Source organism: Amphiura filiformis, chromosome 7, assembly GCF_039555335.1.
Source record: "Amphiura filiformis chromosome 7, Afil_fr2py, whole genome shotgun sequence".
NCBI lineage: Eukaryota > Metazoa > Echinodermata > Ophiuroidea > Amphilepidida > Amphiuridae > Amphiura > Amphiura filiformis.
This window is the reverse complement of record NC_092634.1, coordinates 8,266,326-8,293,373: the sequence shown is the minus strand read 5'-3', so window position 1 is coordinate 8,293,373 and position 27,048 is coordinate 8,266,326. Positions and strand designations below refer to the sequence as shown.

At 37.5% G+C, this 27,048-nt stretch overlaps 2 protein-coding genes across 2 annotated transcripts in view; one reads left to right on the top strand and one right to left on the bottom strand.

The window, feature by feature from the left end:
• LOC140157609 (midasin-like) overlaps nucleotides 1-27,048 on the top strand; it is a 153,986-nt gene that overhangs the window by 89,242 nt on the left and 37,696 nt on the right. Inside the window, exons 53-70 of the mRNA XM_072180849.1 lie at nucleotides 165-343; nucleotides 1,174-1,511; nucleotides 2,220-2,457; nucleotides 3,051-3,360; nucleotides 4,025-4,257; nucleotides 5,658-6,091; nucleotides 7,632-7,795; nucleotides 8,867-9,058; nucleotides 10,162-10,521; nucleotides 10,979-11,145; nucleotides 11,645-11,903; nucleotides 12,579-12,864; nucleotides 14,623-14,867; nucleotides 16,098-16,193; nucleotides 16,854-16,948; nucleotides 24,352-24,680; nucleotides 24,993-25,207; nucleotides 25,761-25,901. Coding sequence (XP_072036950.1) covers nucleotides 165-343; nucleotides 1,174-1,511; nucleotides 2,220-2,457; nucleotides 3,051-3,360; nucleotides 4,025-4,257; nucleotides 5,658-6,091; nucleotides 7,632-7,795; nucleotides 8,867-9,058; nucleotides 10,162-10,521; nucleotides 10,979-11,145; nucleotides 11,645-11,903; nucleotides 12,579-12,864; nucleotides 14,623-14,867; nucleotides 16,098-16,193; nucleotides 16,854-16,948; nucleotides 24,352-24,680; nucleotides 24,993-25,207; nucleotides 25,761-25,901 — 4,281 coding nt within the window. The remainder of the gene's footprint in view (nucleotides 1-164; nucleotides 344-1,173; nucleotides 1,512-2,219; nucleotides 2,458-3,050; nucleotides 3,361-4,024; nucleotides 4,258-5,657; nucleotides 6,092-7,631; nucleotides 7,796-8,866; nucleotides 9,059-10,161; nucleotides 10,522-10,978; nucleotides 11,146-11,644; nucleotides 11,904-12,578; nucleotides 12,865-14,622; nucleotides 14,868-16,097; nucleotides 16,194-16,853; nucleotides 16,949-24,351; nucleotides 24,681-24,992; nucleotides 25,208-25,760; nucleotides 25,902-27,048) is intronic.
• LOC140156464 (zinc finger protein 862-like) lies at nucleotides 18,192-22,357 on the bottom strand. Its single transcript, XM_072179408.1, has 6 exons — nucleotides 22,010-22,357; nucleotides 20,582-21,064; nucleotides 19,606-20,202; nucleotides 18,945-19,218; nucleotides 18,626-18,793; nucleotides 18,192-18,394 (listed from the first exon to the last, which is right to left on the bottom strand). The coding sequence occupies exons 1-6, from the start codon at nucleotides 22,355-22,357 to the stop codon at nucleotides 18,192-18,194; spliced, it is 2,073 nt and encodes a 690-aa protein (XP_072035509.1).

Genomic DNA, 27,048 nt, shown 5'->3' with positions numbered 1-27,048 from the left:
TATGTCTTGTATGTTATTTTAGAACCATAGAATCAAACTTGATTTAGGAAGGATTAAAAATTGTTGTCCACATTGAAATTTGATTTGGACCAGTCCACCAGTGATGTCATTTCATGTTATCAATTTAGTATAATTGATTTTTGACTAAAAAATTGTGTTTTCAGGTTCTGTTAGCTCTGGAGTGGCGTGATAGATTCTATCATCTCTGTCTTCAACCCATACTACTGCACACTGGCAAGACTGCTATAGTGTTATACTGGAGCCGTATGGCACTGCATTGGACATGGCTAGTTGAATATACCATCAATACAATTCCTGGGTTACTGTTAGGGCCAAATGCTTGGTAAGTTTCCCTGTTGCCAACCCATGCATGCTTTTGCATTCAATCAAGACTGCTGTTGTACTTAAGTCATGGCACTGTATTTGGACATGGCTAATTGAATATTAAGGAACCTGGGTTATTCCTTCATGTAATTTTACATGAAATTAGGGTTAAGGTTAGGGTTAGTTTAGGGTTAGGGTTAGGGTTAGGATTAGGGTTATGATTAGGATTAGGGTTAGGATTAGGGTTAGAGTTAAGATTAGCTTACACGAAATAATTACATGAAGGATCGACCGGAACCTGGTTGCTGTAATATACCATACAATTCCTGGCTTATTACTAGGCGCTGGGTACTTTTTTGCAAATGTCTACATTTCTGCAAATGTGTCACATAAAAGTGAACCATTGTGACAGAGAAGTATCAAGTTCAGAATTGTGGAAAAAACTTGGGTTTTATCGATGGGAATGAACTCAATAGTGATCGTCATTGATAGGCAGGACACAGAAGTCAAAACTTTGGAAGTAACAAGGGTTTGACATCTTTATGCGTACCTTCATCATACTAGGGCAATGTTCCCAACATAAACATTTCTCAAACCCAGCATAAAGCTCGCATTCCTCTTTCATTGTCATAATGGTTTGGTTCCTTTTTTCTCAAGTTGTATTTAACTTTTGTTTTTGTCTCTTATCTTGTTTCCTTCTTTTCCCTCCTCTGAGTGTTTCTATTTTCTTAGTAAATTTAGCTTTATATCTTCATTGGCTACTGAGCTTTATAGTGAAAATTATGAATGAAATAGTGTAATATCAACAAATCATACAAGTCCATTGTTTTATGTTGTTTTTCGTAATAGTATACCACCAAATCTTCAAGTCATTGTAGACCAGATGCAGCAGCATCTCTGTAGTAGCATTGCCAAGATCCCTCAACATAGAATACTGCTACATCAGATGGGTGCACCACTGCCTTTCAAAACCAAGCTCGCTGCAGAGGTGGCTCTCCATGTATACACACTCAGCAGTAGTTTAGCTATAGCATCAAACTCTTCTACAGCACCTGGCATGGCCACGTGGGATAAACTGCAAAAGGGAGTTGAATTTGTCGTAGCGGATAGAGGTGAAACATGTAAGAGGTTGATGGAGCTTGTGAGGGTAACAGAACAAATGAATATGGATGCTGTAGAGACTGCTGGTAAGCTGTGACTCTTAGAATAACAATTTACAAGTTTTTTGTACTTTTAAGTTTGTAATGTTATTGATATCACACCTGAAAGATGAACATTATGGGATTATGACAAAACAGCTAGTACATGTAACTATACACACACAAAGAATTTTGGGCACAAGAAAAAAGTGTGTTGAAATTTTTATGAGTCTGCGAAAAATTATCCTATTATATGTTTTGGAATTTGTATAGTACAAGCAGTTTTATCATAATCTCACAATGTTTATCCTTCGGATATGACAATTTTTTTTTTCTTGGGGTGGAGGGAATTAGTTCATATTCTTCTTTTTAGAAGAAATACTAGGGGTTTTGAACCTGCAAGGGGGGAGTGCAAGCTCAAAACATGGGGAGTTGCATGACATCCCATGAACTTAAGGACAAAGGTAACACAATTTTGACATGGGGTTGCACATCGTCTGATTTCAGGAAATGGGGTTTCATTCACACAAAAGAGGTTGACAACTATAACATTCATTAGTCTAATCGTGTAGTTCCTTAAAAAATTATTTTAAAAAAGTGCTGGATTGTCCAAAAACCTTTTCTCACTAATACAGTGGATATAAAGAAAAGTAACATTTACAAAACAATGACAAGGAAAGGTTGCATTGTGAATTATAAATGATGGAAAGGTCAAGTTGATAATGCTTGATTGTGGTTTATTTTCTGTATTCCCAGATGATGACATGATGGAAAGCATTGATGCCCTTGCCATACTACTTTGTCATCATGGCTTATTCAGATCAGATCCTACAACATCCATGGAAACGGATGCAAACAAACTGGCAACACCTGATACATCAGCCAGGGTTGCCATGACTGTTGCCATGTGGCCTTTAATGGATCATCTGGCACTTCGTGCTCAACAAAATGTTGTGAGAAACTTGTTGGAATGTCTACTGCTGACTGCCCTAAGGTAAGGAGAGAGAATGTTATGTAATGATAGAGGACAGTATATCAATGGATTATTTCAGTTGAAATACATACACCCCCTATGCAATGTATGTCCTTAATATCCCATACAGTGGGTGTAGATTTCAAATGGAGTCACCCATTCAGGTATCCTTTCATACTTCCTGTGTAGAAGTTTAAGGTCATGTCTTCCATAGAGGTTGTATGGATTTCAACTGGAATAGCCCAATGGTAGTGAAGAAGTTTGATTCACTATATTCATGTGATATTTGGACAATGGTTAATGTAAATAAAACATGCTTCAAGGAGTTTTTAAACTCCGTCAAAAGGACATTGTTTTAGGACACCCTACACAAAACCGCCCCCAAATAGTTAATCAAGGATGTTACACAAATTATACACATTTTTTTGTGACATTTAACCTATCAAGCAGGGGATGTATTGTTTGATCACAGATGATTTGTATTTACGTAATTTGCAACCCATCGTACAAACCTTAAAGCCTTTGTACGGCATGTTTAACGAAACAAACATCAATGATTCTCTGTTTCCTGTATGATAATTTTGATAGATTCATACTTTTCTGTTTTCTTGCAGACCTGGAGAAACATCTATCATTCCTACAGCCAACAAATTCCTGCAGGCATTCCTCCCCTTTGCAACACAACACACTCCTGCCAATCCTCTCCACCTAGCAACCTTTCATCAGTTGTACCCTCTCCAAGATGGCAGCAATGTTTCCAAGCTATATCATGAGATGTCAAAGGTCATCACAGCCTATCATACCTACACATGGCATAGCACTGCTTCATGTCATGTTGACAGGTGGTTGACATGGCAACCGTTCTTGGATTCCAATGAGAAAAGTCTTGTGGATTTGCAGTCATCTAAACTAAGGGCAGCTCAGGTATACTTTTCTTTTGGTATTTTAAGTTGGTACACCCATTAAGTAACAGTCTGATAAAATAATTGTGATGTGATGAAGCAAAATGAGTCAGATGTCAGGAATATTGATTTTGAGATACAGCCAATAATAATATTCAACTTCCTTTGTATTTTATTTGTTCTAATCAGTACTAAAATGGCCCTATCTCTGTAATGGTAAGTCTAATTATGATGGGGTTAGCTTGATCGCATCACAGTATCCAGGATTTCCACTGTATCTTGTAATCAGAGCAATTTTTATGCTACCCATGACTTACAACTATCATAGGAAGGTATTTCAAAGTCAACAACTTATACCCAGCTGAGGACTGCAGGTTATACATTAGCCATGGTATAAAAACTAAAAACATCACAAAGTCATGAGATATACACGCCAGGGGCATCAGGTCCAAAGTCCCAGAGGTTCCAGGTTCAAATCCTGATCAAGTTGATTTTTCATTGACTCATTTCCTATAAGATCAATGTATTACCCTGCACAAATAAACTGTATTATTCAAGCAAAATTAGCAAAACTGGAAAAATATGGCATGAAGGCTCTGACTCGCAATTCTTATTTTTCTTAATGACCATGTTGCATTAAGTTTCATTACTATAAATTCATACTAAGATTTGCTTTCCCCTCTCAGGGTCCTGCTGCAATGTTCACACCTATCCAAGCTCAGTGTGTGTTCCACCTACTCCTACCAACCAAGCCACTCCCTAGCAACCAAGATGGTACTAAGATGAGCAAGATATCTGTTGAGTTTGATGCTGTGTCAGAGGTACCACTCGGTCACTATGAAGAGAAACTGGACCAGTTGGCAGAACTCAACTGGCTTCTGTGGGATAATGGAGGACTTGGTGACTTTGCTGAATTCTGGTAAGTTTGTTTAGAGCAATTCATAATTCATGTGTGCATGTAACACTGGCATCAAAATGTAATGTATCCTTGGTGTAAGATATTTATGAGCTAGACTAGTGTAAAGACTCCATTCAGAAATTAAGTAGCTTACGGAATAAAGCTGTATAATCCTTCAATTCGCCCATTTGCACGGTTTCACCATATGCGAGGAGTCGAACTCTGTCCTGAGTGTCAAACTCTGTCCTGAGTGTCAAACTCTGTCCTGAGTGTCAAACTCTGTCCTGAGTGTCAAATTCTGTACTGAGTATCAAACTCTGTACTGAGTGTCAAATTCTGTACTGAGTATCAAACTCTGTACTGAGTGTCGAACTCTGTACTGAGTGTCAAACTCTGTACTGAGTGTCAAACTCTGTACTGAGTGTCTGTACTGAGTATCAAACTCTGTACTGAGTGTCAAACTCTGTACTGAGTGTCAAATTCTGTACTGAGTATCAAACTCTGTACTGAGTGTCAAACTCTGTACTGAGTGTCAAATTCTGTACTGAGTATCAAACTCTGTACTGAGTGTCAAACTCTGTACTGAGTGTCAAATTCTGTACTGAGTATCAAACTCTGTACTGAGTATCAAACTCTGTACTGAGTGTCGAACTCTGTACTGAGTGTCAAATTCTGTACTGAGTATTGAATTCTGTACTGAGTATTGAATTCTGTACTGAGTGTCAAACTCTGTACTGAGTGTCAAACTCTGTCCTGAGTATTGAATTCTGTACTGAGTATCAAACTCTGTACTGAGTGTCAAACTCTGTACTGAGTGTCAAATTCTGTACTGAGTATCAAACTCTGTACTGAGTGTCGAACTCTGTACTGAGTGTCAAATTCTGTACTGAGTGTTGAATTCTGTACTGAGTGTTGAATTCTGTACTGAGTATCAAACTCTGTACTGAGTGTCGAACTCTGTACTGAGTGTCAAATTCTGTACTGAGTATTGAATTCTGTACTGAGTGTCAAACTCTGTACCGAGTGTCGAACTCTGTACTGAGTGTCAAACTCTGTACTGAGTGTCAAACTCTGTACTGAGTATTGAATTCTGTACTGAGTGTCAAACTCTGTACCGATTGTCGAATTCTGTACTGAGTGTCAAACTCTGTACTGAGTGTCAAACTCTGTACTGAGTGTCAAATTCTGTACTGAGTATCAAACTCTGTACTGAGTGTCAAATTCTGTACTGAGTGTCAAACTCTGTACTGAGTGTCAAACTCTGTCCTGAGTATTGAATTCTGTACTGAGTGTCAAACTCTGTACCGAGTGTGTCGAACTCTGTACCGAGTATCGAACTCTGTACCGAGTGTCGAACTCTGTACTGAGTGTCAAACTCTGTACCATTCTACTCTGACATCATATTGTGATTTGTTTTGCAGCTCTGAAGGTACACAAATGCTTCATCTCTCTCTTGGACGACTTCTCACATCAATGACCACCATGATACCAGAAGAACACCATCAGTCCTGGAAGGATGCCATTTGCAAGATGATCACCTTGGAAACCAATCAAGAATCTGATGAAGAACATGGAAAGACTTCGAAAATCATCTTGAAGAAAATACTGGAGGAGATGCATCGTAAGGCACTGTCAAGGACTAGTGATGAGAAGGGTTGCTTGCCTGTTGAGGTCATTAATCTGGCAATGCAATGTGTGGAATGTGTTGCTAAGCAATATACCACGGTGTTGGTATCCAAGAATGAGGTGGTTATGGATACAGATGTAGTTGATGATAAAGAAATGGAGAGACTAGGAGATGAGTCAGATGTAGATAAGATTTACAAAGTTGTCTCCAGGTTTGACAAGGAAAAGGGTGAGTGTAAAATGTGTGTTATGAAAAAGTATGAAGTCATCAAATACATAATTTGTTCCATCAGTGATAAACAGCAGTCAATGTAAGAATCAGGAGAGCTTATTAGCAATTGATAACATTTCTAATCATATCAAATCATTATCATTATGGATAAGTTTGCCATGTTAGGAAGTACATTAAGGGCAGAGTAATGGGAGAGAACATGGACCTTTTCGAGCTTCATTATTTCTGAATTGTATGTTCAAAGTATAAAAAACTATATATTTTTCGAAAAGGAAATGAGTCAAGGAATCCCATGGTGACGTCAGATTTGTTCAAAAATCTAAGTTTTTGAAAAAATCACAAAAATTCACTTTTTTACCCCAATTTTTTTGTGACAACTTAGAAAAAAATCTGTTCGGAGTTTAAAAAAATTCAGTTAGCTTTTCACGAAGAAGAGACATGAACTTAGGGAAGGTTTTTTTATTTTTTTGAAATTCGTCTCTTTTTTTCTATATATTGAAAAAACACAGCTAAAAATTGCACATAATGGTGTATATTTTTGTTTAAAACAAAATATTTTGAAAAAATGAAAAAACCTTCCCTAGACTTTGATGTACTCTAAAGGATAGTGCAAAAAGTTTACCCTTTGCTTGCATATTTTTCGAGTTATCTTGTCACAAAAATCGTGCAATATTGTCAAAAGTGAACTCTTAGAAATCGACGTTTTAGGAATAAAATGTCAAAATTATGCATAAAACGTCCTTAAATTTTAAAACGGTAAGACTTTCACACTTGTAAAAGCTGTATCTGGTGCATGGTCTAAATATGCATCTTTTTGCACCAATCAATCTATAATCTCTGCTTTCAGTGCGCCAAAATTCAAAATAATTAAAAAATCTAAGTGGCATTTTGACTGCAAATTTTTGTTTTGTTTACACCACATTTGCTGGCGTTAACAACATACCGAATGCGCCTTGACTGCATTGGACAAACGCGCAGAGTTGCGCCATGTCATGCGACGCAAATCGCTTGCGTAATCACAATATTTCGCATTCGCGCATTTCTGACTCATTATTTCCCGCCAATGTACTAAGCTGTCTTGAGGCATGTGACTTTTTAGAGTTGAAAAAAGTGAAATAAATCAAGCAAAAATACGAATAAATATTAGCAAGTTGTATTTTATCAGTTTCAAGTGAAAGAATACATCTCAGTGTTGATAAATATCAAAAAATCTCAAATTCGGTCGTGGACGAATGTGTCTTCCATTACTCTGGCCTTAAATGAATCTTTATTATCAGCTCAGCCACATGAGCTTTGTAATTCAGTAATTGAAAGTGAAAGTTGCAATGAGAGGCAGCATTATAGACTCTTGAACAGAAAAGATGTTCTTTTTTTAATGTGGTTTGGTATCTCTAATCAGAGTGAGAGTTCATTTGCACAAAAGTTATATATATGCATGAAACAGCGTTTATATTATTTGTCAAATAATTGAATTCTATGTGCATTTTAATTTCACCAACCAACTCCTGTTTTGTGTTTGTTTTTATCAATCTGTTAGGTACCATGGGCTGCAGTAAGGCATACAAGTCTTTCTTCCATATTCTAAATCAAGGCTACTCATGGGTCTACCTAGGTATGCTAGAGAGTATTCTATTAGCCCCACAAGGACCAGTAGATCCTGCTGAAGAGTACAGCATACTACTCAAATACACACAGGAAGAGGTATGTACTTTTGAAAATAATGGGATTGTTTTTAGCCACTCTCATACATCTATCGACACAGATTTTAAGTGGAATAATATGGCCGGAGGCGGAGTTGTTCTGTGCCAAAAGCCATGGTAAAATCTGTGTTGTTATATGGTGCAGGGCAAAGGCAAACAACAATACTTTCATTATCATTCTTTAAGGGAGTACTACACCCCTGGCCAATTTTGTGCCTATTTTTGCATTTTTCTCAAATATTATAGCGCATTGGTGACAAGTAAGATATGATTATTATAGGGGCAAGGACTATAACTACTGCACTGAAAATTCAGCAACTCAAGGCAAGTAGTTATTGATTTATTGATCAAATATTGGTTTCCCTCATTTTTGACTGTAACTCCACAACTGTTATCTGTGCTGAAATAAAATTTCCAGTGCAGTAGTTGTAGTCCTTGCCTCTATAATATAAATATCTTACTTGTCACCAATGCTTTATAATTTTGGAGAAAAATGCAAAAATAGGCACAAAATTGGGCAGGGGTGTAGTACCCCCTTAAAGCTTGAATATAAATAAAACACTAGATTTTACCCATGGAATTCCTTGAAGTTGATCGGTCCTGTTGTCACCATATGAAAGCAATTGGATCGAGCATCGCAGGAGGAATTGATGTGCACATTGCATTCATGGTATATTGGTTCATACATCATTGCCAGGAATCAATGAAATTGCACAAAGTTTCTTCTGTGTTTTAAGTATTGTATAAGTAACCAATTAAGGATAATAGATCTGTAAACACATCAAGCTTGAATAAAAATCTACACTTGTTTTACTTGTCATAGTTTTGAACACATAATGACATAAGTAAAGAAATGAAATGGATCTGTGCAGTTTTGTCAGCTACAGTTTGATGAAAAGGGTGATTTTGAGTTGGTGTAATCAAAATATACAAATTGAAACAAATGATATTATGGTAAGTGACTGGCTGTTAGAGTATTCCATATCAACATGTTGTTTAGTATAATTAGGAATGAATTGCTGCATATGAGACATGCCTATAATAATTCTGCTATCTTTTAATATTCTCATAGCACTCCGAAAGGCAGAGTGAACTGCATGTGAGGAACATGTCCAGTGAGTTTCTGACTGGCCAAGGGATAGCTGATATACCAGATCACCAGTTACATGATAGGATCAAAGCCCTGATGCAGAGACTGTCCACACTGGAGGAAACAAAGGATGAGCTGAGTAAACAAACAGCATATAGACCAGATCCACCACAGGTAAGTTCACTATAGCCTGTCTTGTTTCAAGTTGGATTTTGCAGTGGCAGACTCAAATCACATGCTAACCTAATCCTGTGTAGTGTATACATGCACCTAAAAGGGCGATTTGTCGGTATGCTGGTGATATTACGGTATTAACGCACTTATTTGATTCTGCAAAATCCAACATGGTGTTACTCTCAACTTGGGACAAGACATTCTATAAGGACTGCCAACTTGTATGATAACACTTTTCAATGGGCATGAGTTGTGCTGCTTGAATGATAGTACATCAATGTCATGTTTCTGTATTGGAAAGTGTTGTTACATGATTCCACACTCTACAACATTGCCCTCTCAGATTGAGGGTAGGGTGATATCGGACAACAATTTAACTGCCATTTTGCCCTCAATATTAATAAGATCATGTGGTCTTAAAATGCACTTTTGACTGTGAGACAAAAAAATATAGGCTGTTCCAGTTGAAATCCATACACCCTCCATTGAAGACATGACCTTTATCACCCACACAGGGAGAATGAATTTCAAACAGGGCTATGTGAATGGGTGACTCTATTTAAAATCAACACCCCCTGTGTGGAAGACTAAGGTAATGTCTTCCATAGGGAGTGCATGGATTTCAACTGGAATAACCCAATGTATGTGCACTCTTCATCTGGTGCACTTTTAAATTTACATGTTGCTGATTAGGCTATGTAGAGATTTGTTCAACTTATTTTGTTTGTAAAGGTCTTCACTACTTTAGGAAGTTCCTTTTCACTGTTCAAATTTGGGTTTTTCTTTTCAGGTAAATACCTGTTAAAGATGATTTTCGTAATTGTTGAGAATTATTTGCCATTTATTATTTAAACATGATGTATCATGGGTATCATGGGTTCAATTCCATGGCGGGAACATTTTCCTTCCTCCTTTAGTAACTGATTGACGGAGAGTGCAATCTCAGCGGTGTGATTAAAATTACTGAAAAATGATTTCAACTTGATATTTCACAACAGAAATGACAAGTTTATAATTTGTCAAATATTATGGAAAGAATTGACACTTTTTCTGGAAAATGTTTCGTAATATTTTGTATTTTTTTACAATTTTATATCATTCAGTTCCAGCCTTTACTAAAGGACATCACCTACTTCCTGACCAGTATTGGATCAAGGTCATCCATAGAGGGCCTCCTTCATAAGTTGACATCTGCATTCCTAGAAATCTTGCAATCAGGGGGTACCCATATCCATGCACAAGTGGGTGCTGCCTTGAATGAAGAAAAGGCATGGCAAAACACAAGTGCTAAATTCCTGTCAAGGATTCAGGAGGAATTCATGTTGTACCGCGACATTTGGCTTCCGTTTGTGTCAGGGGTCATGCATGTGTGCTATGGCTTGAGACTGGTTGCACATGCAGTGCAGTGTGCCCAAGAGAGGAGGAAAATTGATGGAGATAAAATGTCAAGAAAGCAAGGACAGGTAGGTGGTATAATGGTTGTAAATTTGACTATAGTATTGAGCAAGGTCCTTCAGCACTGCCTTGGGTAACACGATGCTAAGCAGCTTGTTTGGCAAATGAGGTGTCGATGTGATGATGACTCAATTAGCCAATTAGAACCACAAACAGCGCCAAATTGACAGACTATTGAAGGACCTGACGAAGTAATACATAAGAACTATAAATTTGAAATTTTAATATGATCTGATGGACTTACTTTTTCATAAAAAGTAAGTGCAGTAGATCAGATTATATCTGAAAATAATCTCAAATTTGTTTGAGATTACATGGACCAATAGGAGATCTGGAAATTTAAAAAAAGGATTGTTATGCAATACAGAAGAAAAATCAAAACAACCACTATATTCCTTTCCATTCCTTGTATATTCTTAAAACAAAACACACCAACCATTATGCTCTCTGTTTGTCTTTACACAGCTGAAGAGCCTTGAAGACATGTTGACTAGTATTGTACAATTCCCTACCACATCCAAGACGTTTGCTACTCTATATGGTGCTGAGAATTTGAGCAAGCAGTTACTGAGTAATATCACCTGTTACAGTGAAACCCAGAATACTGGTGATGTACAGATGTTTACTATGAAGTAAGTGAATAATTTGAATTATTTATTGACCCCGCCCACCAAGTTGTTCCCGCCCGCTAAAGTTTCGAAAGAGGACTATAAAATGAGCTACAATATATGTATGTGTGATGTCTGTGCAGAAAATGTTAATCTTTGGCCAAAAAATGTGAACCCTTGGCTTCTTTTGTTGATTTCTCCCACATGCTTTGATGTATTTCTATGGGACTTGGACCATTGGGTACACTAACAATGTCAACAGGTGTGAGGTCAAAGGTCATCTAGGAGTTACTTGAGTTCATTTTGCAAATATGCTAATTTTTTGTCAGGATTAAATCCTGTATTTTGATCTTTACATAATTCATGTATCTGTAGCTGTTGCAATAGAGAGAAATATACAAAAATCGGCAACATTTTGTGTGGTTCCATATTATTGTAACCATTTTTGCTACAGAGACATAATTTTATGAATCTACCATAATGTTAATGGTTATTTGATTTTCCTTTCCTTTCCTATGACCAGATTGCAACATATAGCCTTACTCCAAATCCTCAACCACTCCATCATCAGTGGATCATTAGACTACAGCACAGTCTCATGGATACATCAAACCCTAACCAGCTTTGTGTCTGCTTGGCATAAGGCTAAGGAGAAGGCTAAGCAGGATGAGGAAGAGGCAGCGTCTTTGTACAAATTTCAGAGCAAGACGTATGGGGATGGGTTGACTGATGATGAGAGGGAGGAAAGAGAGTTTCTCAGCAGTTTTCCATCCTATCAACAGGTTGGTGTAGACAATGAAAATAATTACCCATGCATGACCTTTGACTTAGAATCAAAGGTGGGGCATAATAATTTTGGGATGATGGCCAGTGCATTCCACAGTTTGGAAACCAAGAAAGACAAGTGATGTTTCCAAAAGATTTTTAGGGCTCATATTGAAATTCCCATACACAGGAAGGTGTGCGCCATCCTGCAGCTTTCCTGTGCTAGCCTTCTTTTGTTAAAATCCTGGGCAGGGTGTATCACTGATGCATATAATCCATCCGCTTTTATGACCGAGCTTTCCTGAGGCGCGCGCTTATCTAGGGGAATCCTGCCTTTTGTCTGTGTGAAAACGTGGTAGGGTATTTCAATATGAGCCCTTAATAGTTTGTTTGGTTATAATTGGCAAAAATAATTTTAGTTTTTTGTTACTGCATGCATCAATGAAGTCCCAACTAAAGCTCACTTAAATTCACATAAGCATGCGCCAGTCACACATTATGCAACACACAATTAGCAGAAGTGTTGCGCCCAACTACGTGCACGCCATTCTATCTATATCATTACACAATGTTAGAAGTCTCATTTTTTTGCTAATTACAAGCCAAACAAACTATAGTTATGTATATTTTGATTTTGTACTCTCTCTTTGTAAATGAAACATTTATTCCAATATTGTATTCTTGCATTACAGGATTTTGATGACATAACAGCAGAACCTACCCTAGAAGGTACACCAAAAGTAACCTCTGACCCAGCAGCTTCTGATGACTTAACCTCTGACCTCTCTACCACTCATCTGTCACAACAAGAGATGACAGAGATTTGTGCAATACATTACCAACTCTACACCAAGCTGGTGGATACGCTTTGGTTAAAAGGACAAGGCCTTGAGATGAACAGTGTGAATTACCAAGATGTGTTAAAGAGACTATACCAGATATTGGTCAAACTCTTTGGCGGAGTGCTTCCTTATTTAGGTGGGTTGAAATGACAATTGGTATAATTGTAATTATAAGATACCAATTTGTACAGATTGCAATACAAAGTTGCTTAGCGAAATATGTATGGCAAAGCAGTAAATTCTGCAAGGGCTTGAAAAAAATATTTCTGATGGGTTTCAATATTGCAGGTACTGTTTTAGCAATCATGTACCATGCACAATTAGTAGAGTAACTGCTATATTACCACAATTAATGGACCATTGGTTGCGATGAGGGTGCTATGGGGAGGGGCAGTAACTGTCACATGACAGACTCAAATCAGCCGTGGAAGAAAAGCTGCAATTCCTCTCTGGCGGACTACCTCAGCACATCAAGGTGTCGTCGGCAGCACTCCGGCAACGACAGGAGAGAAGTTGGAAGAAACCAGTCACTCTGCCTCTGACACAGGATGTTTTCGATTTCAACAAATTCCTGGATAATGCAGTGAATACCACAATGGCATCAGTTGTTAAGGAGGGCATGAATGCTGGTCTTTTTAAGCAACAAGCTTATGCTACTTTGGCAAAGGTGGTGGTATTCAACAGGAGGCGCCCACATGAGCCTGATGAACTAGAAGTGGTTAATTACATGGAGCAAAGAGCCAACGCAAAACCCATTCAAGATGAAATTTTGAGGTCACCCTACCACTCCAGAGAAGGTATCTATCAATCGGCTTACTCTGATAATGGTAAGAGGTGTAGGTGGGAAAGGTGTCCCTCTGCTCTTTAAGTCCAGAGCTGACAGAGTGAGTGGATGTACTAGCAAAACACAATATGGATCATACCTTTGTATTCTCAAGACCTTCTGAAATGGCTGCCACTCCGTACAGAACAACAGATGTTATAAGGAAATACAGCTGCTGCTGACAAAACCCTGAAAGCGTCCAATGTACACAATTAAGAAAGCACATATGTGTACATCCATATCAAAAGCGAAGACTTGTCGGTTACATGTGTCTCATTCCACATTATAGCAAAGAATAGATACCAGACTCATCTCTGAAGTGGAGGTCACTTCCGATCATCCCAAGTCACATGGTTTAGGAATACAAATACATTTCTTAACCATGTGGCCTGGGGATGATTTGAAGTGACCTCCACTTAGGAGATGAGTCTGGTATTTATTCTTTGCTATTATGTGAAATGAGACACATGTAGCAGCCGACAAGTGCATTGTTTTGATATGGATGTACACATATTTGCCTCTCTATCCCAGCTGCTTGACCTGAAAGAAAATGAGCTTGAGCAGCTTGCCACACACGTGGGGCACAGCATATATAGATGTGCACAGAGAGTATTTCAAATACAGACTTCCCCAGGAAACCATACTTCTTGCTAACACTTGCTGAAAAGGGACAGATACATGAATTTTATGAGAAATCACTGGAGGACATTCAGATCACTGCAAATGAAACTCTCAATGTCCAGGAGGATGAGACTGAAGTTGAGGCATGGAATTCTTCAATTACTGTCATGGAAAGTCATGGAAAAGTTATGCAATTTTTTTGCTCAGAAAGTGTAAGAACCCTATACCAATTATATGATGAGACAGGGTACCAAATGATTGGCATGCCAAAATGCAGGATGCTTGATTTGTATTATTGTCAGTGTTATACCATAAATGATAATTGTCTGTGGATTTCTTTCTGTCAAAGAATCCGATCTAAACAAATGTATCCCCTGTGAGTGTCTTATGGATTGATCAGTTTTAAATAGTCATACGAAACATTTCAAGTCATTTTATTATAAATTATAGATCCTAGCATATTCAACAAGATGAACCCAGCTCACTTACTGATGACGCAATCAGTCACAAGAACCCTCACACTAAAACAGGATGATGACCACACCCCACCGTCGCTATTGGATACCAAACCCTTTGATATCTACCATGATGCTAATGTATCTGAGGCAGTGCAATGTCGCCCTCTATTGGAGAGATTCAGAGCAAGATTAGAGGAATTGTTGGCTCAGTGGCCTGAACATCCTACCCTCAAACAGGTAATTAAAGTTGTACTTAATCTCTATATTAATCTTTATATTAATTTCTAGAATATTTTTTCATTATCTTTCTTTCTGTGGTGTGCACCAATGTGCTGTCAAGTCCTTACAAATACACCTGATCATATGTAACTCCCAATCACAAACAAGTGTGTGCAGAATCCTATAATATGTGTGGCATGCTTAAAACCTACAAAATTAAGAAAAGAACATTGCTACATAATTATTAAGTTGTTAAAGCTGCTACATAATCATGGAAAACATTTTTGGCATACTTTGGCTGTCTTTTGGTGAGTCTCTACCACTTCTCACCCAATTCAATGTTGGACAAAAGCAATTTTGTTAACAGGTCCACGAGACCCTCCAACATTGACAAGTGGGGAAGGCATGGATACAGAGTATCTACTTTAGATTCATGACAGACTTGTAACACTCACCTTCATACTATCAGTATGAAATTACTATTCATTACCTCATTAAAATACGCGATACATGCGATCCAATCATTTTTATTTATTTGCCAAAACGCAAACACTGAACGCGGTCACTAATATTCAACAGTGGACCTCCGCACCGCAAATGTTGGTAACCTCCGCGCACACCTTGTTGTGCGTCGAACAAATTGCGAAAGCGCTGACCGCCGTATTTGGATTGCACACTACCATATTTGCGCAGATTGTGATTCGCACTTCTGTTATTGGTCGTCCAGTTTTAGCCTGATCAATTTTTGGAAAGGCAAAATGTAAAAATTGTTTATTTTTGAGGAAAATTGTGTGTTATTTTGTAGAGTGAAAAGATGAAAGTGACGGTTATGAATGAGGTTAATAACTCTGCATCGGTAATATGTCAGGGCATTATGAAAAATCTAAACATTTTGCTTTGGACCTTGAAATATTCCTTGGTTCCAAATGCAAAATGTTTATATTTTTCACAATGCCCTCCAAATAACCGTTGCTCAGTTATTAACCTCTAATTAGTATACATTTAAATTTTATTGAGCAAAATTTGCCCTACCTCGACAAATTCAATGAGAGGTTGTCTCAAAGTAATTTCACTGCACAAACTACTTCCCAAGTGTTGTATAGTCAAGTTGACTTATTCTATTTTATATTCAGAATGTGATACATGTACTTGAAATTGGTAGATACTGTTTTTTAAGAAATTAATTTAACACTTTGACTACACCAATATACAAACTAGTAACATATAATCTGAATGTATTTTTTCAAGCTGGTGCTGCTGATAGAAAGAATCCTATCCTTCCCTGTGACAAGTCCTTTGATGAAGTTTGTGACTGGACTGGAACTTCTACTGGAGAAAGCTCAGGTAAGTTGAAACCTCTTCAATTAACAAACAAACAAAAATTATTTTGTGTCAAAATTAATTTCAATGTATAACCAAAACAAGGGTGCCGCTATTGATTCTTATTGGTAAAGAACACTAATAGGTCATGTCTTGGGTTTCAAGTTTGAAAAGATGTGTTGGCAATTAAGGCAATGATTTTTGCAAAATCAAAGCAAGGGCTTGAAAAAAGAAATATTTCAGATGGTTTCAATATTGCAGGTGCTGTTTTAAACCAAATTAGCAGAGTACTACTGCTAAGTGGTTGCAATGTAAATGCTGGGGGAGGAATTGAGGGGCTTCAATCAGGTGTGCAAGCAGTTTTTGAAGCAAGGGCGTAATAAGCAAATGGACAGGGTGGACAAACTCCAGGTGCCCGATCAAAAACGAAAATGTTGAGATGCAATTTTCTACAAAATGTAGCTCTTACAATGAGTACTATATTTCACCCAATTAGCTTTTGCAGAAAGGCACAAGGCTCAGTATGTAAAACAGAGCATGTGTGTGATTTGCTTCTCTGCAAAAGCCATCAAGTGTAAATTCATCTTTATGCATATCAGGATATTAGGCTAGAATCTTCAGATTCAATAATGCACATTATGGTGAAGTTTCAATTTTAAATGTTAGCTTTGTAACTTTTCCTAGGAATGGGAATCCAACGCAAGTCGTGCAGTGTCTGTCCAAGAACACCTGGAAAATGTGTCAAAGCTTATTATACAATGGAGGAAACTAGAACTCAGGTATGTAGATTTGTAAAGATACTGGTAATCAGCAATGCCTATGTGTCATAAAAGTGCAGAACAATATTTATACACATGCATCAAATGCACTAATATATCATTACGCACACTATTATAAACTGGCCTCAAAAAGAAACTTATAATTTTTCACAAGGTCATATCTTAAAATCCTCTCTATAAAAATGAACTAAAATTGCACACAGGATTACTTCAATACTCTACTCTAAACACATGTCAGTAACTAAACAGTTGTTCATTTGACACAACAGCAAAATACACTGACATGGAACAGCTTCCTGGACCACATTCACAGCCCAACAGATTTCTTTTGCTAGGTTCCAATTATTCGCCTGTACCTGAACAAAAATTACACACAGGATTACTTCAATACTCTACTCTAAACACATGTCAGTAACCAAGCAGTTGTCCAACTGACACAACAGTAAAATGCACTGACATGGAACAGCTTCTGGGACCACATTCACACTCGAATAATTGGAACCCAGCAACAGAAACAGTGTTCGATTTTCATCTATTTTTTTGTGTAGCAAAAATTGCTACTCACTCTCAGTCAGATTTGAGTAGCATTCCAAAATTTTGAGTAGCATTTTTTTTTTCACCATTTTTTATCATTTTTTTTGTATTTTCTTGTCTTCTCACAGATTACTCTATGCTTTAAAAAATAGACAAAAATCAAACACTGGATACCATGTTAGGCTATCCGCTCTTATCTATATTCGAAAAGAGAAAGGTCTCACCTTCTTGGAAAATCCACTTAAGAATAACAATATACAATTGGCAGTTAGTCACAATGGGTGGCAAACAGAATTAACAGATGACACATTTACTGGGACCTTCATTCTTTAATCTTTATTTATTTCCATATATATAATTTGGACGCAAATTCACATGGCTAATCAAGTATTTCCCGTCCATGTCACATGCATTTGAACGCAGACAAAACTTCGAAATTTTATCCTTAATTGATGATAAAAATAAGGAATTTTTATTCTTTTATATTTTTAAGATAATAAAAGCCCCACAATTTTGACCCACCTGCTGAGAATTGAAGTAAATTCTGCAATATTTGTAAATGCAACGTCAGGAAATCGTGCACTTTTTGCATGCTTTCCGAACGATCGCTGTACAGCTGTTTGATCACATGGCCTGGGGAAGTCCCGATTGATTTGTTTACAACGAGGACGTGCCGCTAATGTGCGGTGTTTATTTAATTATTAAAACCTTAACGGGAACCCTGGTTTGGTCGCCTTTTCTTCTTTGTGAAGAATCCTTCTGTAGCCTTCGTTGAATCATATACTTCTGGCTCTGGCCCATCAAGTGAGATCCGCATCAGCTGGTCGAGTGATTGGCTGCTGATGCGGTTCCTTTCGTCTGTTTTAACACGTCCCATGGTAGAAAACCCACGCCGACGATTATCGTTGGACACTGTATTGTAATTTGTAGAAATATAATTTCAAATAAAGAGTGTGGTGTGAAGTCAATAAAAAGAGACAATTTTGTATAATTTCAGTGTAACTGTGTAATTTGATAATGTTATTATTATTAATGTTAATACTCTTAATAAAAAAAATTTATATCATGAAAAGTTGTATAATCTATGCTTATTATCAGCTTATACAAACACTAGTAGTTTATCTTTAAGTTATATTTGCTTACCTGGAATAAGTAACAGCACCGAAATCATGTGTACAAGATTGGGATATTGCTTGGTGTAGTGGTTAATGAGAACTTGCCATGTTTCATCTGGAGCTAGTTGGGTCATATTCATCAGCCAAAACGTCTTGAAGCGATTCCATTCAGACAGCAGATCATCAGGACAGCAACCTTTCAGAATAAAAATAATTTGATTATAATGAGAGTGGCAGAAGAAGGTAATTAAACACACAAAATTAGTATATATAGTTAACCACTTTATTACTAATTACTAGAACAATGAAATACTGTCGTTAGTGTCGTAACAGTCTAACTAACTTACCCCTAGATTCCACCAAGGAAGAGAAATGCTCTGTGAAAGTCACCACTTCATCAACTCCAAACCCTAGAAGTGTTTCTTTCTCTCTTGGCCAAACGCGGGTGTTCATCAGTCGCACTGGTTTAAGTTGTATGTCCTCGTTGATGTCGCCCAATCTGTTCCGGACGCATTTCTCAACCTTCTCCAACAGACCAAGCAGCTTCACTTTCATAGCATCAATGCTCACCTGTCCAGAAAGAGTAATTCCCCTGTATGTCAAAGGTGCTCCTGCATCAATCTGTTACATAAATTATTATTGTGAGAAATAAAGAGAACATTTATAACATCACATTATTTTACATTAAAATATCATATTAGTGGTGGACATAAAGTAATACATGATACTCTCTCTTAACTTTGTGTTTATTTTATTTCTTTGTATAAATTGTATTTAATGCGGTTTTATCATTGTTTTTTTTTTTTTTACTTTTTGTGTTTGCTATTGCTTGAATATTTCTGTAAAGCGCTTAGGCCTTTTTAAGGTATTTCTGCACTATACAAGCGTCTCATTAATCATTATTATTATAAATCTTGTTCTTGTGGGGTTGAACTTGTGGAATGATGTGATGCTGAAATTCATCATCAAATGCCATCAATATTAGAAGTCAACAATCAGTCGGCCTACCTTACGCTTGAGTTCTTCTACGACATCTTTGAAATCCAAACCTTCAACAGCATGTTTTTTTGCTGGAGGTTCAACTTCAGCCGGTTCATCTTCAACAACTTCCACTTCCACATTGTCATCTGATTCATCCACATCATCCATCTCATTCTCATCAACCACATCGTGCACCTCTGCGGGCTCTGCCACATCTTCATGATCTTCTTGCTTGACGACAACGGTAACAGTAGGCTGAACCTGACACAGCTCCTTCAACTTCTCCACACTCTGGTAAAATGTGTCCAGACTGGCCATTGAGCTGTCGAAACTCACAGCAGTTTTCTGCAAACTAAGTGATAGCTGCGACAGAGGTTCCAAGACTTCCTTGAAGAACACCAGAGTGATAAGGAACTTAACACCCTTCAGGATCCTCAGGTACCCCAGTAGTTTGGCCTTATCTGCAGGAACGGTTGATGTAGCAGCAGCCTCATTTTCCAGGTGAGAGATGATATAAGGGTAGGATTTCAGAAGCGCCACACACGCACGCGACTTGAACTGCACCCAACGAGTACCATTAGCTTTCACAAGCTTGGTAATAGAGTCTTCCATCACATCTGCCAGCTGAATGAAAATATATATGAATTATGATATAGTAGAGATAACATCACAAATCACAATCACAAGTTGGTTCAATTTTATGCAATTGCAAAGTTGTTTACAGAAAGAATTCACGTATTTGGAGATTAAAAGATGAATTCATCTGTGTGATTCAAATCACAACAAGTGAAATTTCAAATTAGCATTCATTGTTCAAATCAATTTACATTCATCTGCAAGACTGCAATCATATTCATCATCATCATCATTTTTTTTTCATTTTGGCATGAAATTGCAATTGTCAATTTTTTTGTCATTATAATTATTAATTTATTATTACAAATTTATTTCATTATTGCTTTTAAATTATTTATAAAATATTAAAAGAGTACAATCCACTTACAGTTTTCAAGTCCCTCAACCTTTTAAAGCTCCTGGAGTAGACCGCATACATGGAATTGAGCATGGTCATCACTTCTGTCACTCCGCTGTTTGCAAACGCATCCTTCGCTGCCAGTTCAAGACGATGGTTTTGACAGTGGACCACCACTAACCAGTCTCGAGGTGGGTTAGAATTTTTAAGCTTTGCTGCCACGCCACTTCTGTGGCCCATGTTAACGGAGGCGCCATCTGCACAAAACCCAACCATGCTCGCATTTGCTTCTTGCAGATTAAATTCTTCAAGAACTGAGTTGATGCAAGACGTGACCCCCAGGGCAGTGGAATCGGTAGGGCTCTTGATTGCCAAGAATTTCATGCAGGTAGGTAAAGGAGAATGCTCTCTCTTGTCAATAAACGATATGTAAATCAGTTCACGCTCGACAACAGTAATATCAGTAGATCCGTCAACGTAGATACTGAAGTATTGGGAACGACCCAAGAGCTCCTAAGACAGGAGGGAAGGGTAAGGGGAGAGTGATTAATTTATTAAGTTGGGGGTGTAGGCCTATAGTAAAAAGTTAAAATATATCTTTAAATAATATAAAGATGATCATGATCCATCTTAAATATATGCTGACGCTGTGACGCATGTACAGATACAGATGTACTACTGAATTAGTGTTTTCATGAAAATTAAAGTAAAATTAATATCTAGGCCCATAGGCCTACAACTAATTTGATTATTATGTTGTCAAAACTCCTTTCTCATAAAGATCAATCAAAAACATTGCCGTACCGTATTATAAAACATAAACATTGTCACTGATCCCCGATTTATCATCAACCCCCATGGTAACAAATGAGCTGACCAAATGAGCCGAGCGTCAAATTGGAATCGCGCATTTTCGCGCTAGTCCTCCTTACATCATGTACATAGATGGATTCATCTCTTAATCTCCAAACACGTGGATCCTTTCTGTAAACAACTTGGCACAACCAATCAGGATGGGAATTCATGGGATTCCCCACTACGCATAAGCATAAATTATTATAATATCGATGGAGCTGATTTAGCTGATCCCAAATTAGCGTCCAATTACAAGGGCCGGTTGTACAGTTTTCGGAACCTGTTATACTTATACCAACTTCAAACTTGCTGATTTTATGTTCGAAAGCCATTTTTTTATGTTCCTGTAGTGGTAAATAATGATTTTGTTTTTAAAAGAAAAAATATGTGGTCGGTTTGGGAGCGCAAGCATGCGGAAGGGCGGTGGTCGGTGGACGCAAATCTACTACTTCTACTATTTCTAATTCAACAATTCCAGGAGAGCAATTAATTGTTGAGCTCCACTGATTTATTTAAACGAAGGACTGAAGTACTATATTTAGGCCTAAAGAGATTTTTAAAAAAATTAAAGGTATTTTATTCAGATGATTAATATGGTCCTACCTCTGCAATGCATTCAGTGAACTCGCTTGCCATCTTGTCGGTATGGTAAGTCATGCCAAGTGGAACACCATGTCTTTTCTCCAACTGCACTATGTCCACAAACATAGTAAGGGGCTTCTCTTTCCACGCAAGTAGGTAGGCTATCTCTATCAGCTTCCCAATCCTGGCCCTCTCTTCGGCTTCAGACGATCTAAACGAACGTCCAATATCCGTGGACTTGTATATGTCAGCAACTGACATCGGTTGCTCTTCTAACCTCATAGCTGTCTCGTGGATTTTGGACGTTGAGTGCTTTCCGATATTATCTTTCTTTAAACTCGTTCCAGTTGCTCCATTGATCATCCCCATGCTAAAGTTTTTAGCGTATTTGATTTTAGCTTGGTGCTTTCGACAGATCTTGCAACTGATTTTAATAATGTTTCCTTTTCCATCCTCGACAGTGTCCATCCACTTTCTTGTGACATCATACTCATTCTGCCACTTTTCAACAAGCGCCACAGATGGAGTTTTTGCTGCCATTATTTATTTTTCCTCTGCATGCAGCCCCGGGCAAGCTGAAACACGTGCTACGTGCTAAAAAGTCGAGCGTGCCTCGCTGCTCGCATCGTGCTTTTTTCATTATATTAAAGGGGTGAATATCTGGTGGTGCGAAAATAAGTCAAATGAGAAAATTAAAATGACCTCACCTCGTTACTTATTGGGACAATTATTTTCTTCATAACTCATAATAAATTCACGAAACATGAAATGATGACACTGTAAATAAACAATTTGATTAACTATTCTTTTATTCAATTATTTTACTGACGACGACCCACACGCTCTTAAAATCTTACCCGACCTGAATAATGGACTGGTCCGATCATGCATATATAATTAGGTGATACAACAAGTTGTTTTCGTGAGTGTATCGTGCTGCATGCATTTATAATTAGCTGTTTGAAAATTTAGCAAGCCTCCCTCGCCTGTCTTCGCACGTACGTATTACGAAGCATCAGCCGACAGTGGGAGTAACGATACACATGTAAGGGACTGTCAACAACCGAAGCAGCGCTGCCATCCCTGGAAGACGCATACGGAAGCTAATGCATTACATTCAGTGATCAGAATGAAACGATTTGCGGACTTATGGATCATATTTTCGTGGATGATTTTCTGGGAAATAGAAATTATGGAAACATTTTCGACTTCGACAAATTGCAAATTGCAAATGATGAAATGGTATGGTATATCAACGTGAATCACGGTCGCAATTAGGCATTTTCCCCCGATATTTTTGGATCGCATTTTTTTGCTACAGGTCTGTGTAGTTGAGTAGCAGCTTGTAAAAAATGACTCGCATTTTGCGATGCGAATCCAGTTAAATCGAACGCTGAACAGAAATCTGTTGGGCTCTGAATGTGGTCCAGAAAGGTGTTCCATGTCAGTACATTTTGCTATTGTGTCAGTTGGACAACTGCTTGGTTACTGACATGTGTTTAGAGTAGAGTATTGAAGTAATCCTGTGTGTAATTTTAGTTCATTTTAATAGACAGGATTTTAAGATATGACCTTGTGAAAAATTATAAGTTTCTTTTTGAGGCCAGTTTAGTTCTGTCTGTGTTATAAGACAGGTTGTTCCAATCCATGAGATGTGAAAGAGATGTCATCAGTTATGCAATCGCTTTGTTTTACACGAGAGCCTGTAGGTATTCATCGTGAACCCACAATTTTCCACAATTATACTATGCCTGCTTGCAGAGTTGCCAATATAAATTGTAAGCGATTTTGTGTGTGATGTCACTCTCACATCTCATATCTCCTGGAGGTGATAACACAGGCAGGAACCAATGGAATTGTATAGATATTCTTAAGATTGACACAACGATGATATACCATAGAATTCCTTCTACAAGAGTTTTTAACGAAAAAAGGTGAACACTAAATTATAAATTAATGCAGACGCCTTTCACAAGTTAGCAAATCAATTACCAATACAGGCAACATTACAAACCAGTATTATTTTAAGACCAATCTATTGTATTGGCATTAACAGCTGTTTCGTATCTCACAGACGTTAATTTAGCTTTTGTCTCTTTTGTCAAAAAATCACACATTAAGAAGCATGTATGCTTGTAGATGAAATTCTATGGTATCGTAATAGTGATCTCTGTGTATTTGGTGTCAACTTATCTGTTGCTGTTTTATGAATTATAAATTACATGATGTTTCACCTCCTGAGATAAGTATTGGTGCAGTTTCTCTTACTAGATACATAATGATTTAAACTGGTAAAGAGACTTTGGGGACACCCTGTATTTTATGTTAACTTAATTATGACTCAACAATATTATAATGCACAGGTGCTGGTCATCATGCTTAGACACTGTTGCATACCATCAAGAACAAAGCGCCACCAAGTGGTGGTTTCATCTCTACCAGCTGCTACATGCGTATCTTCAACAAGAAAAGGAGAAACTATCAACTGACGATCCAATCATGAAAATGGAACATGAGACTGGGGAAGAGGCTAGTCTACCAACAGGCGAAGAGGTCACCATCAAATCCCTCATGACCGCTTTTCAGCAGTTCATGGAAAGCGCCAGCCTGGGGCAGTATGGAGCCAGGTTACGCATGCTGTTAGCCTTCCATTGTCAGATGAGCATGATTGAAAAGCCATCCTCAGCTGAAGGTAGGTTTTAAGGTGACAATGACAGTTGGAGGTTTTAAGGTGGCAGTGCCAGTTGTTAGTTTACCAAGCTTTAAACATTTGCTCAATTTACAGTGGTTGATTGAGTGGCATATCTTTTAAAGAAAATTAGTTTGTACACGACAGTAGGCCCTCTAGTTAGATAAATATTAACATAATATGCGGGTAGATTTTACTCTCCAGAATTTAACAGTGTAAGTGTATTAATTTGTGCATTTTAGGTACTAAAATACTATGCGCTTTTTATTCAGATTTTAAATTTCAAAATAAACCTATAATCCAATTTTTTTTTAGTTGAAGTGCGAGATCTCCTATGGAATGTGTACAGCTACTACAAGCAATTCAGTGCAGCAGTCCAGAATGAAATCCACACAAAGAGGACACCCATCGAGAAAGACCTTAAAGCATTTGTCAAGATCTCTCGATGGAATGACATCAATTTCTGGGCCATGAAGGAAGCAGTTCACAAGAGTCATAGGACACTGCACAAATTCAGCAAGAAATTTGAGGTAAGTGTGCGGCTCTTTGAACGGCTCTTTTCAGAGCCACCAAACCTTCAAATTTAGCAGATAGTCGAGATATGCCTTTTCTCTGTTGACAAGAGGTAGTCTTCAGTGAACGGCTCTTTTTCAGAGCCATCAATAGCTACTCCTGGCGAAAGCTTGACAGTTCTAAAAGTTGTCCGATGGCGAACCCGCTAAAAACCCACTAATTGTTATGAATTCCTATCATAAAAGGCTATCCCACAATAAGATTAAGAATGATACTACTGAATTTAATTTACAGATTGTAGACATTTTTTGCAGATAAAGTTCTGAAATGAAAATGAAATTTCACCTTAAATTTGTACCATTATTCTAAGTTTTCAGTAAACTTATACTTTCATGGTATTGTTTGTAAATTTCTTCAAGAATTGTTAATCTCAGAAGAATTCCATTGATTTCAAGGAAAATCCTATTTTGGAGAGATGTTTAATGGTCTAGAGACAAGCCCAAATTTGATGCTTTTAACCGAATTTGATATCAAAGTTAATTTTAGTATTTTTTATATAATCCATTTTAGGTATGTTTACTTGCACCAGCGAACTCAGTATTTTTAGACAACAAAATGGGTGACAAGGAAGATACTATGGTAACTGAGGAGGGTGATGACAGGTCAGAGGTCAAATCATGGAGCACATACATCACACCTGATACTATGAAGGTATGTAATAGTCAAAGATGATACTTTTTAGGCAATATAGTTCGATGCTTGGTCAATCCTTATCATTTATGAAATCAATTGACTATTGTTAATTGTGATCACATGAATTTTTGCATGTATTGATATTGTCCAATATAAACAAGCATCGAAGTCAGGATCGACGGTCGATCTAAAGATCGTACAAATATGTTTCTGGTTTTTTTACAGAGTCCAAATTTCTGTTTTTGTTTTCCAGTCATATTCTGGTCTTTAGCCCTGAATTTACATGATTTTACAGGGTTTTCACACCTTTTTCCAGATTTTTGAGTGGAATCAGGTGACATCTCTGAGTAGGGGAGAGTGGGGTAAGTTGAGCCAGGGGGTAAGTTGAGCCACCCCTCTAGAAAGAAAATTAAAAACTTATCTTACTTTGCAGTTCCACTTATTTGTATATGACATAACAGAGGCTTCTCAAGTGTAATATGGAATCACTTGCACATAGGGTAAGAAAGCTGCATTAGAAAGTTCATTTTTCGCACTTTTGTTGAACTTTTGGCAAAAACCAATTTTTTTCATGTTTCAAAAAAAAAAAAAAAGGCTAAAATGATAGCATTCTGGGTATTGAGGATGTGATATATGAACACTATTTTAGAAAACTATTTACAACCGTAACAAGTTTTAGTCAGGTGGGAGGCTTGGTTGTTGACAAAAAGGGTCACATGGGGTAAGTTGTGCCGAAGGCCATGGGGCAAGTTGAGCATAGGAAAAACCTGCAGAATTTCCCCAATTTTTTTATTCAAAGTAAAATCTTGTCAGAAATTACTTGTATGCAATATTTAGATCAAACTACTTCTATATCAAACTATTTTTCAAATAAAGACCTGAAAACAACAATTTAAAAAAAGGCAAAATTGAATTTCACAGCTACGGCATATACTGTACATTTCTATGGTGGCTCAACTTGCCCCCGCGACTGGCTCAACTTACCCCACCATTGGGGTAAGTTGAGCCAATTTGCAAATGATTTTTGGCGTCTCACTGTGCGAAAGTGCAAAATATTGATTACAATTTTGTGGTATCATAACCAAGTAAACATACATATGTTTCATTTGTAACACTGTATTTGGGTCCTGCTTTATTTATTTGAGCGTAGTGAAAGTAAATGTAA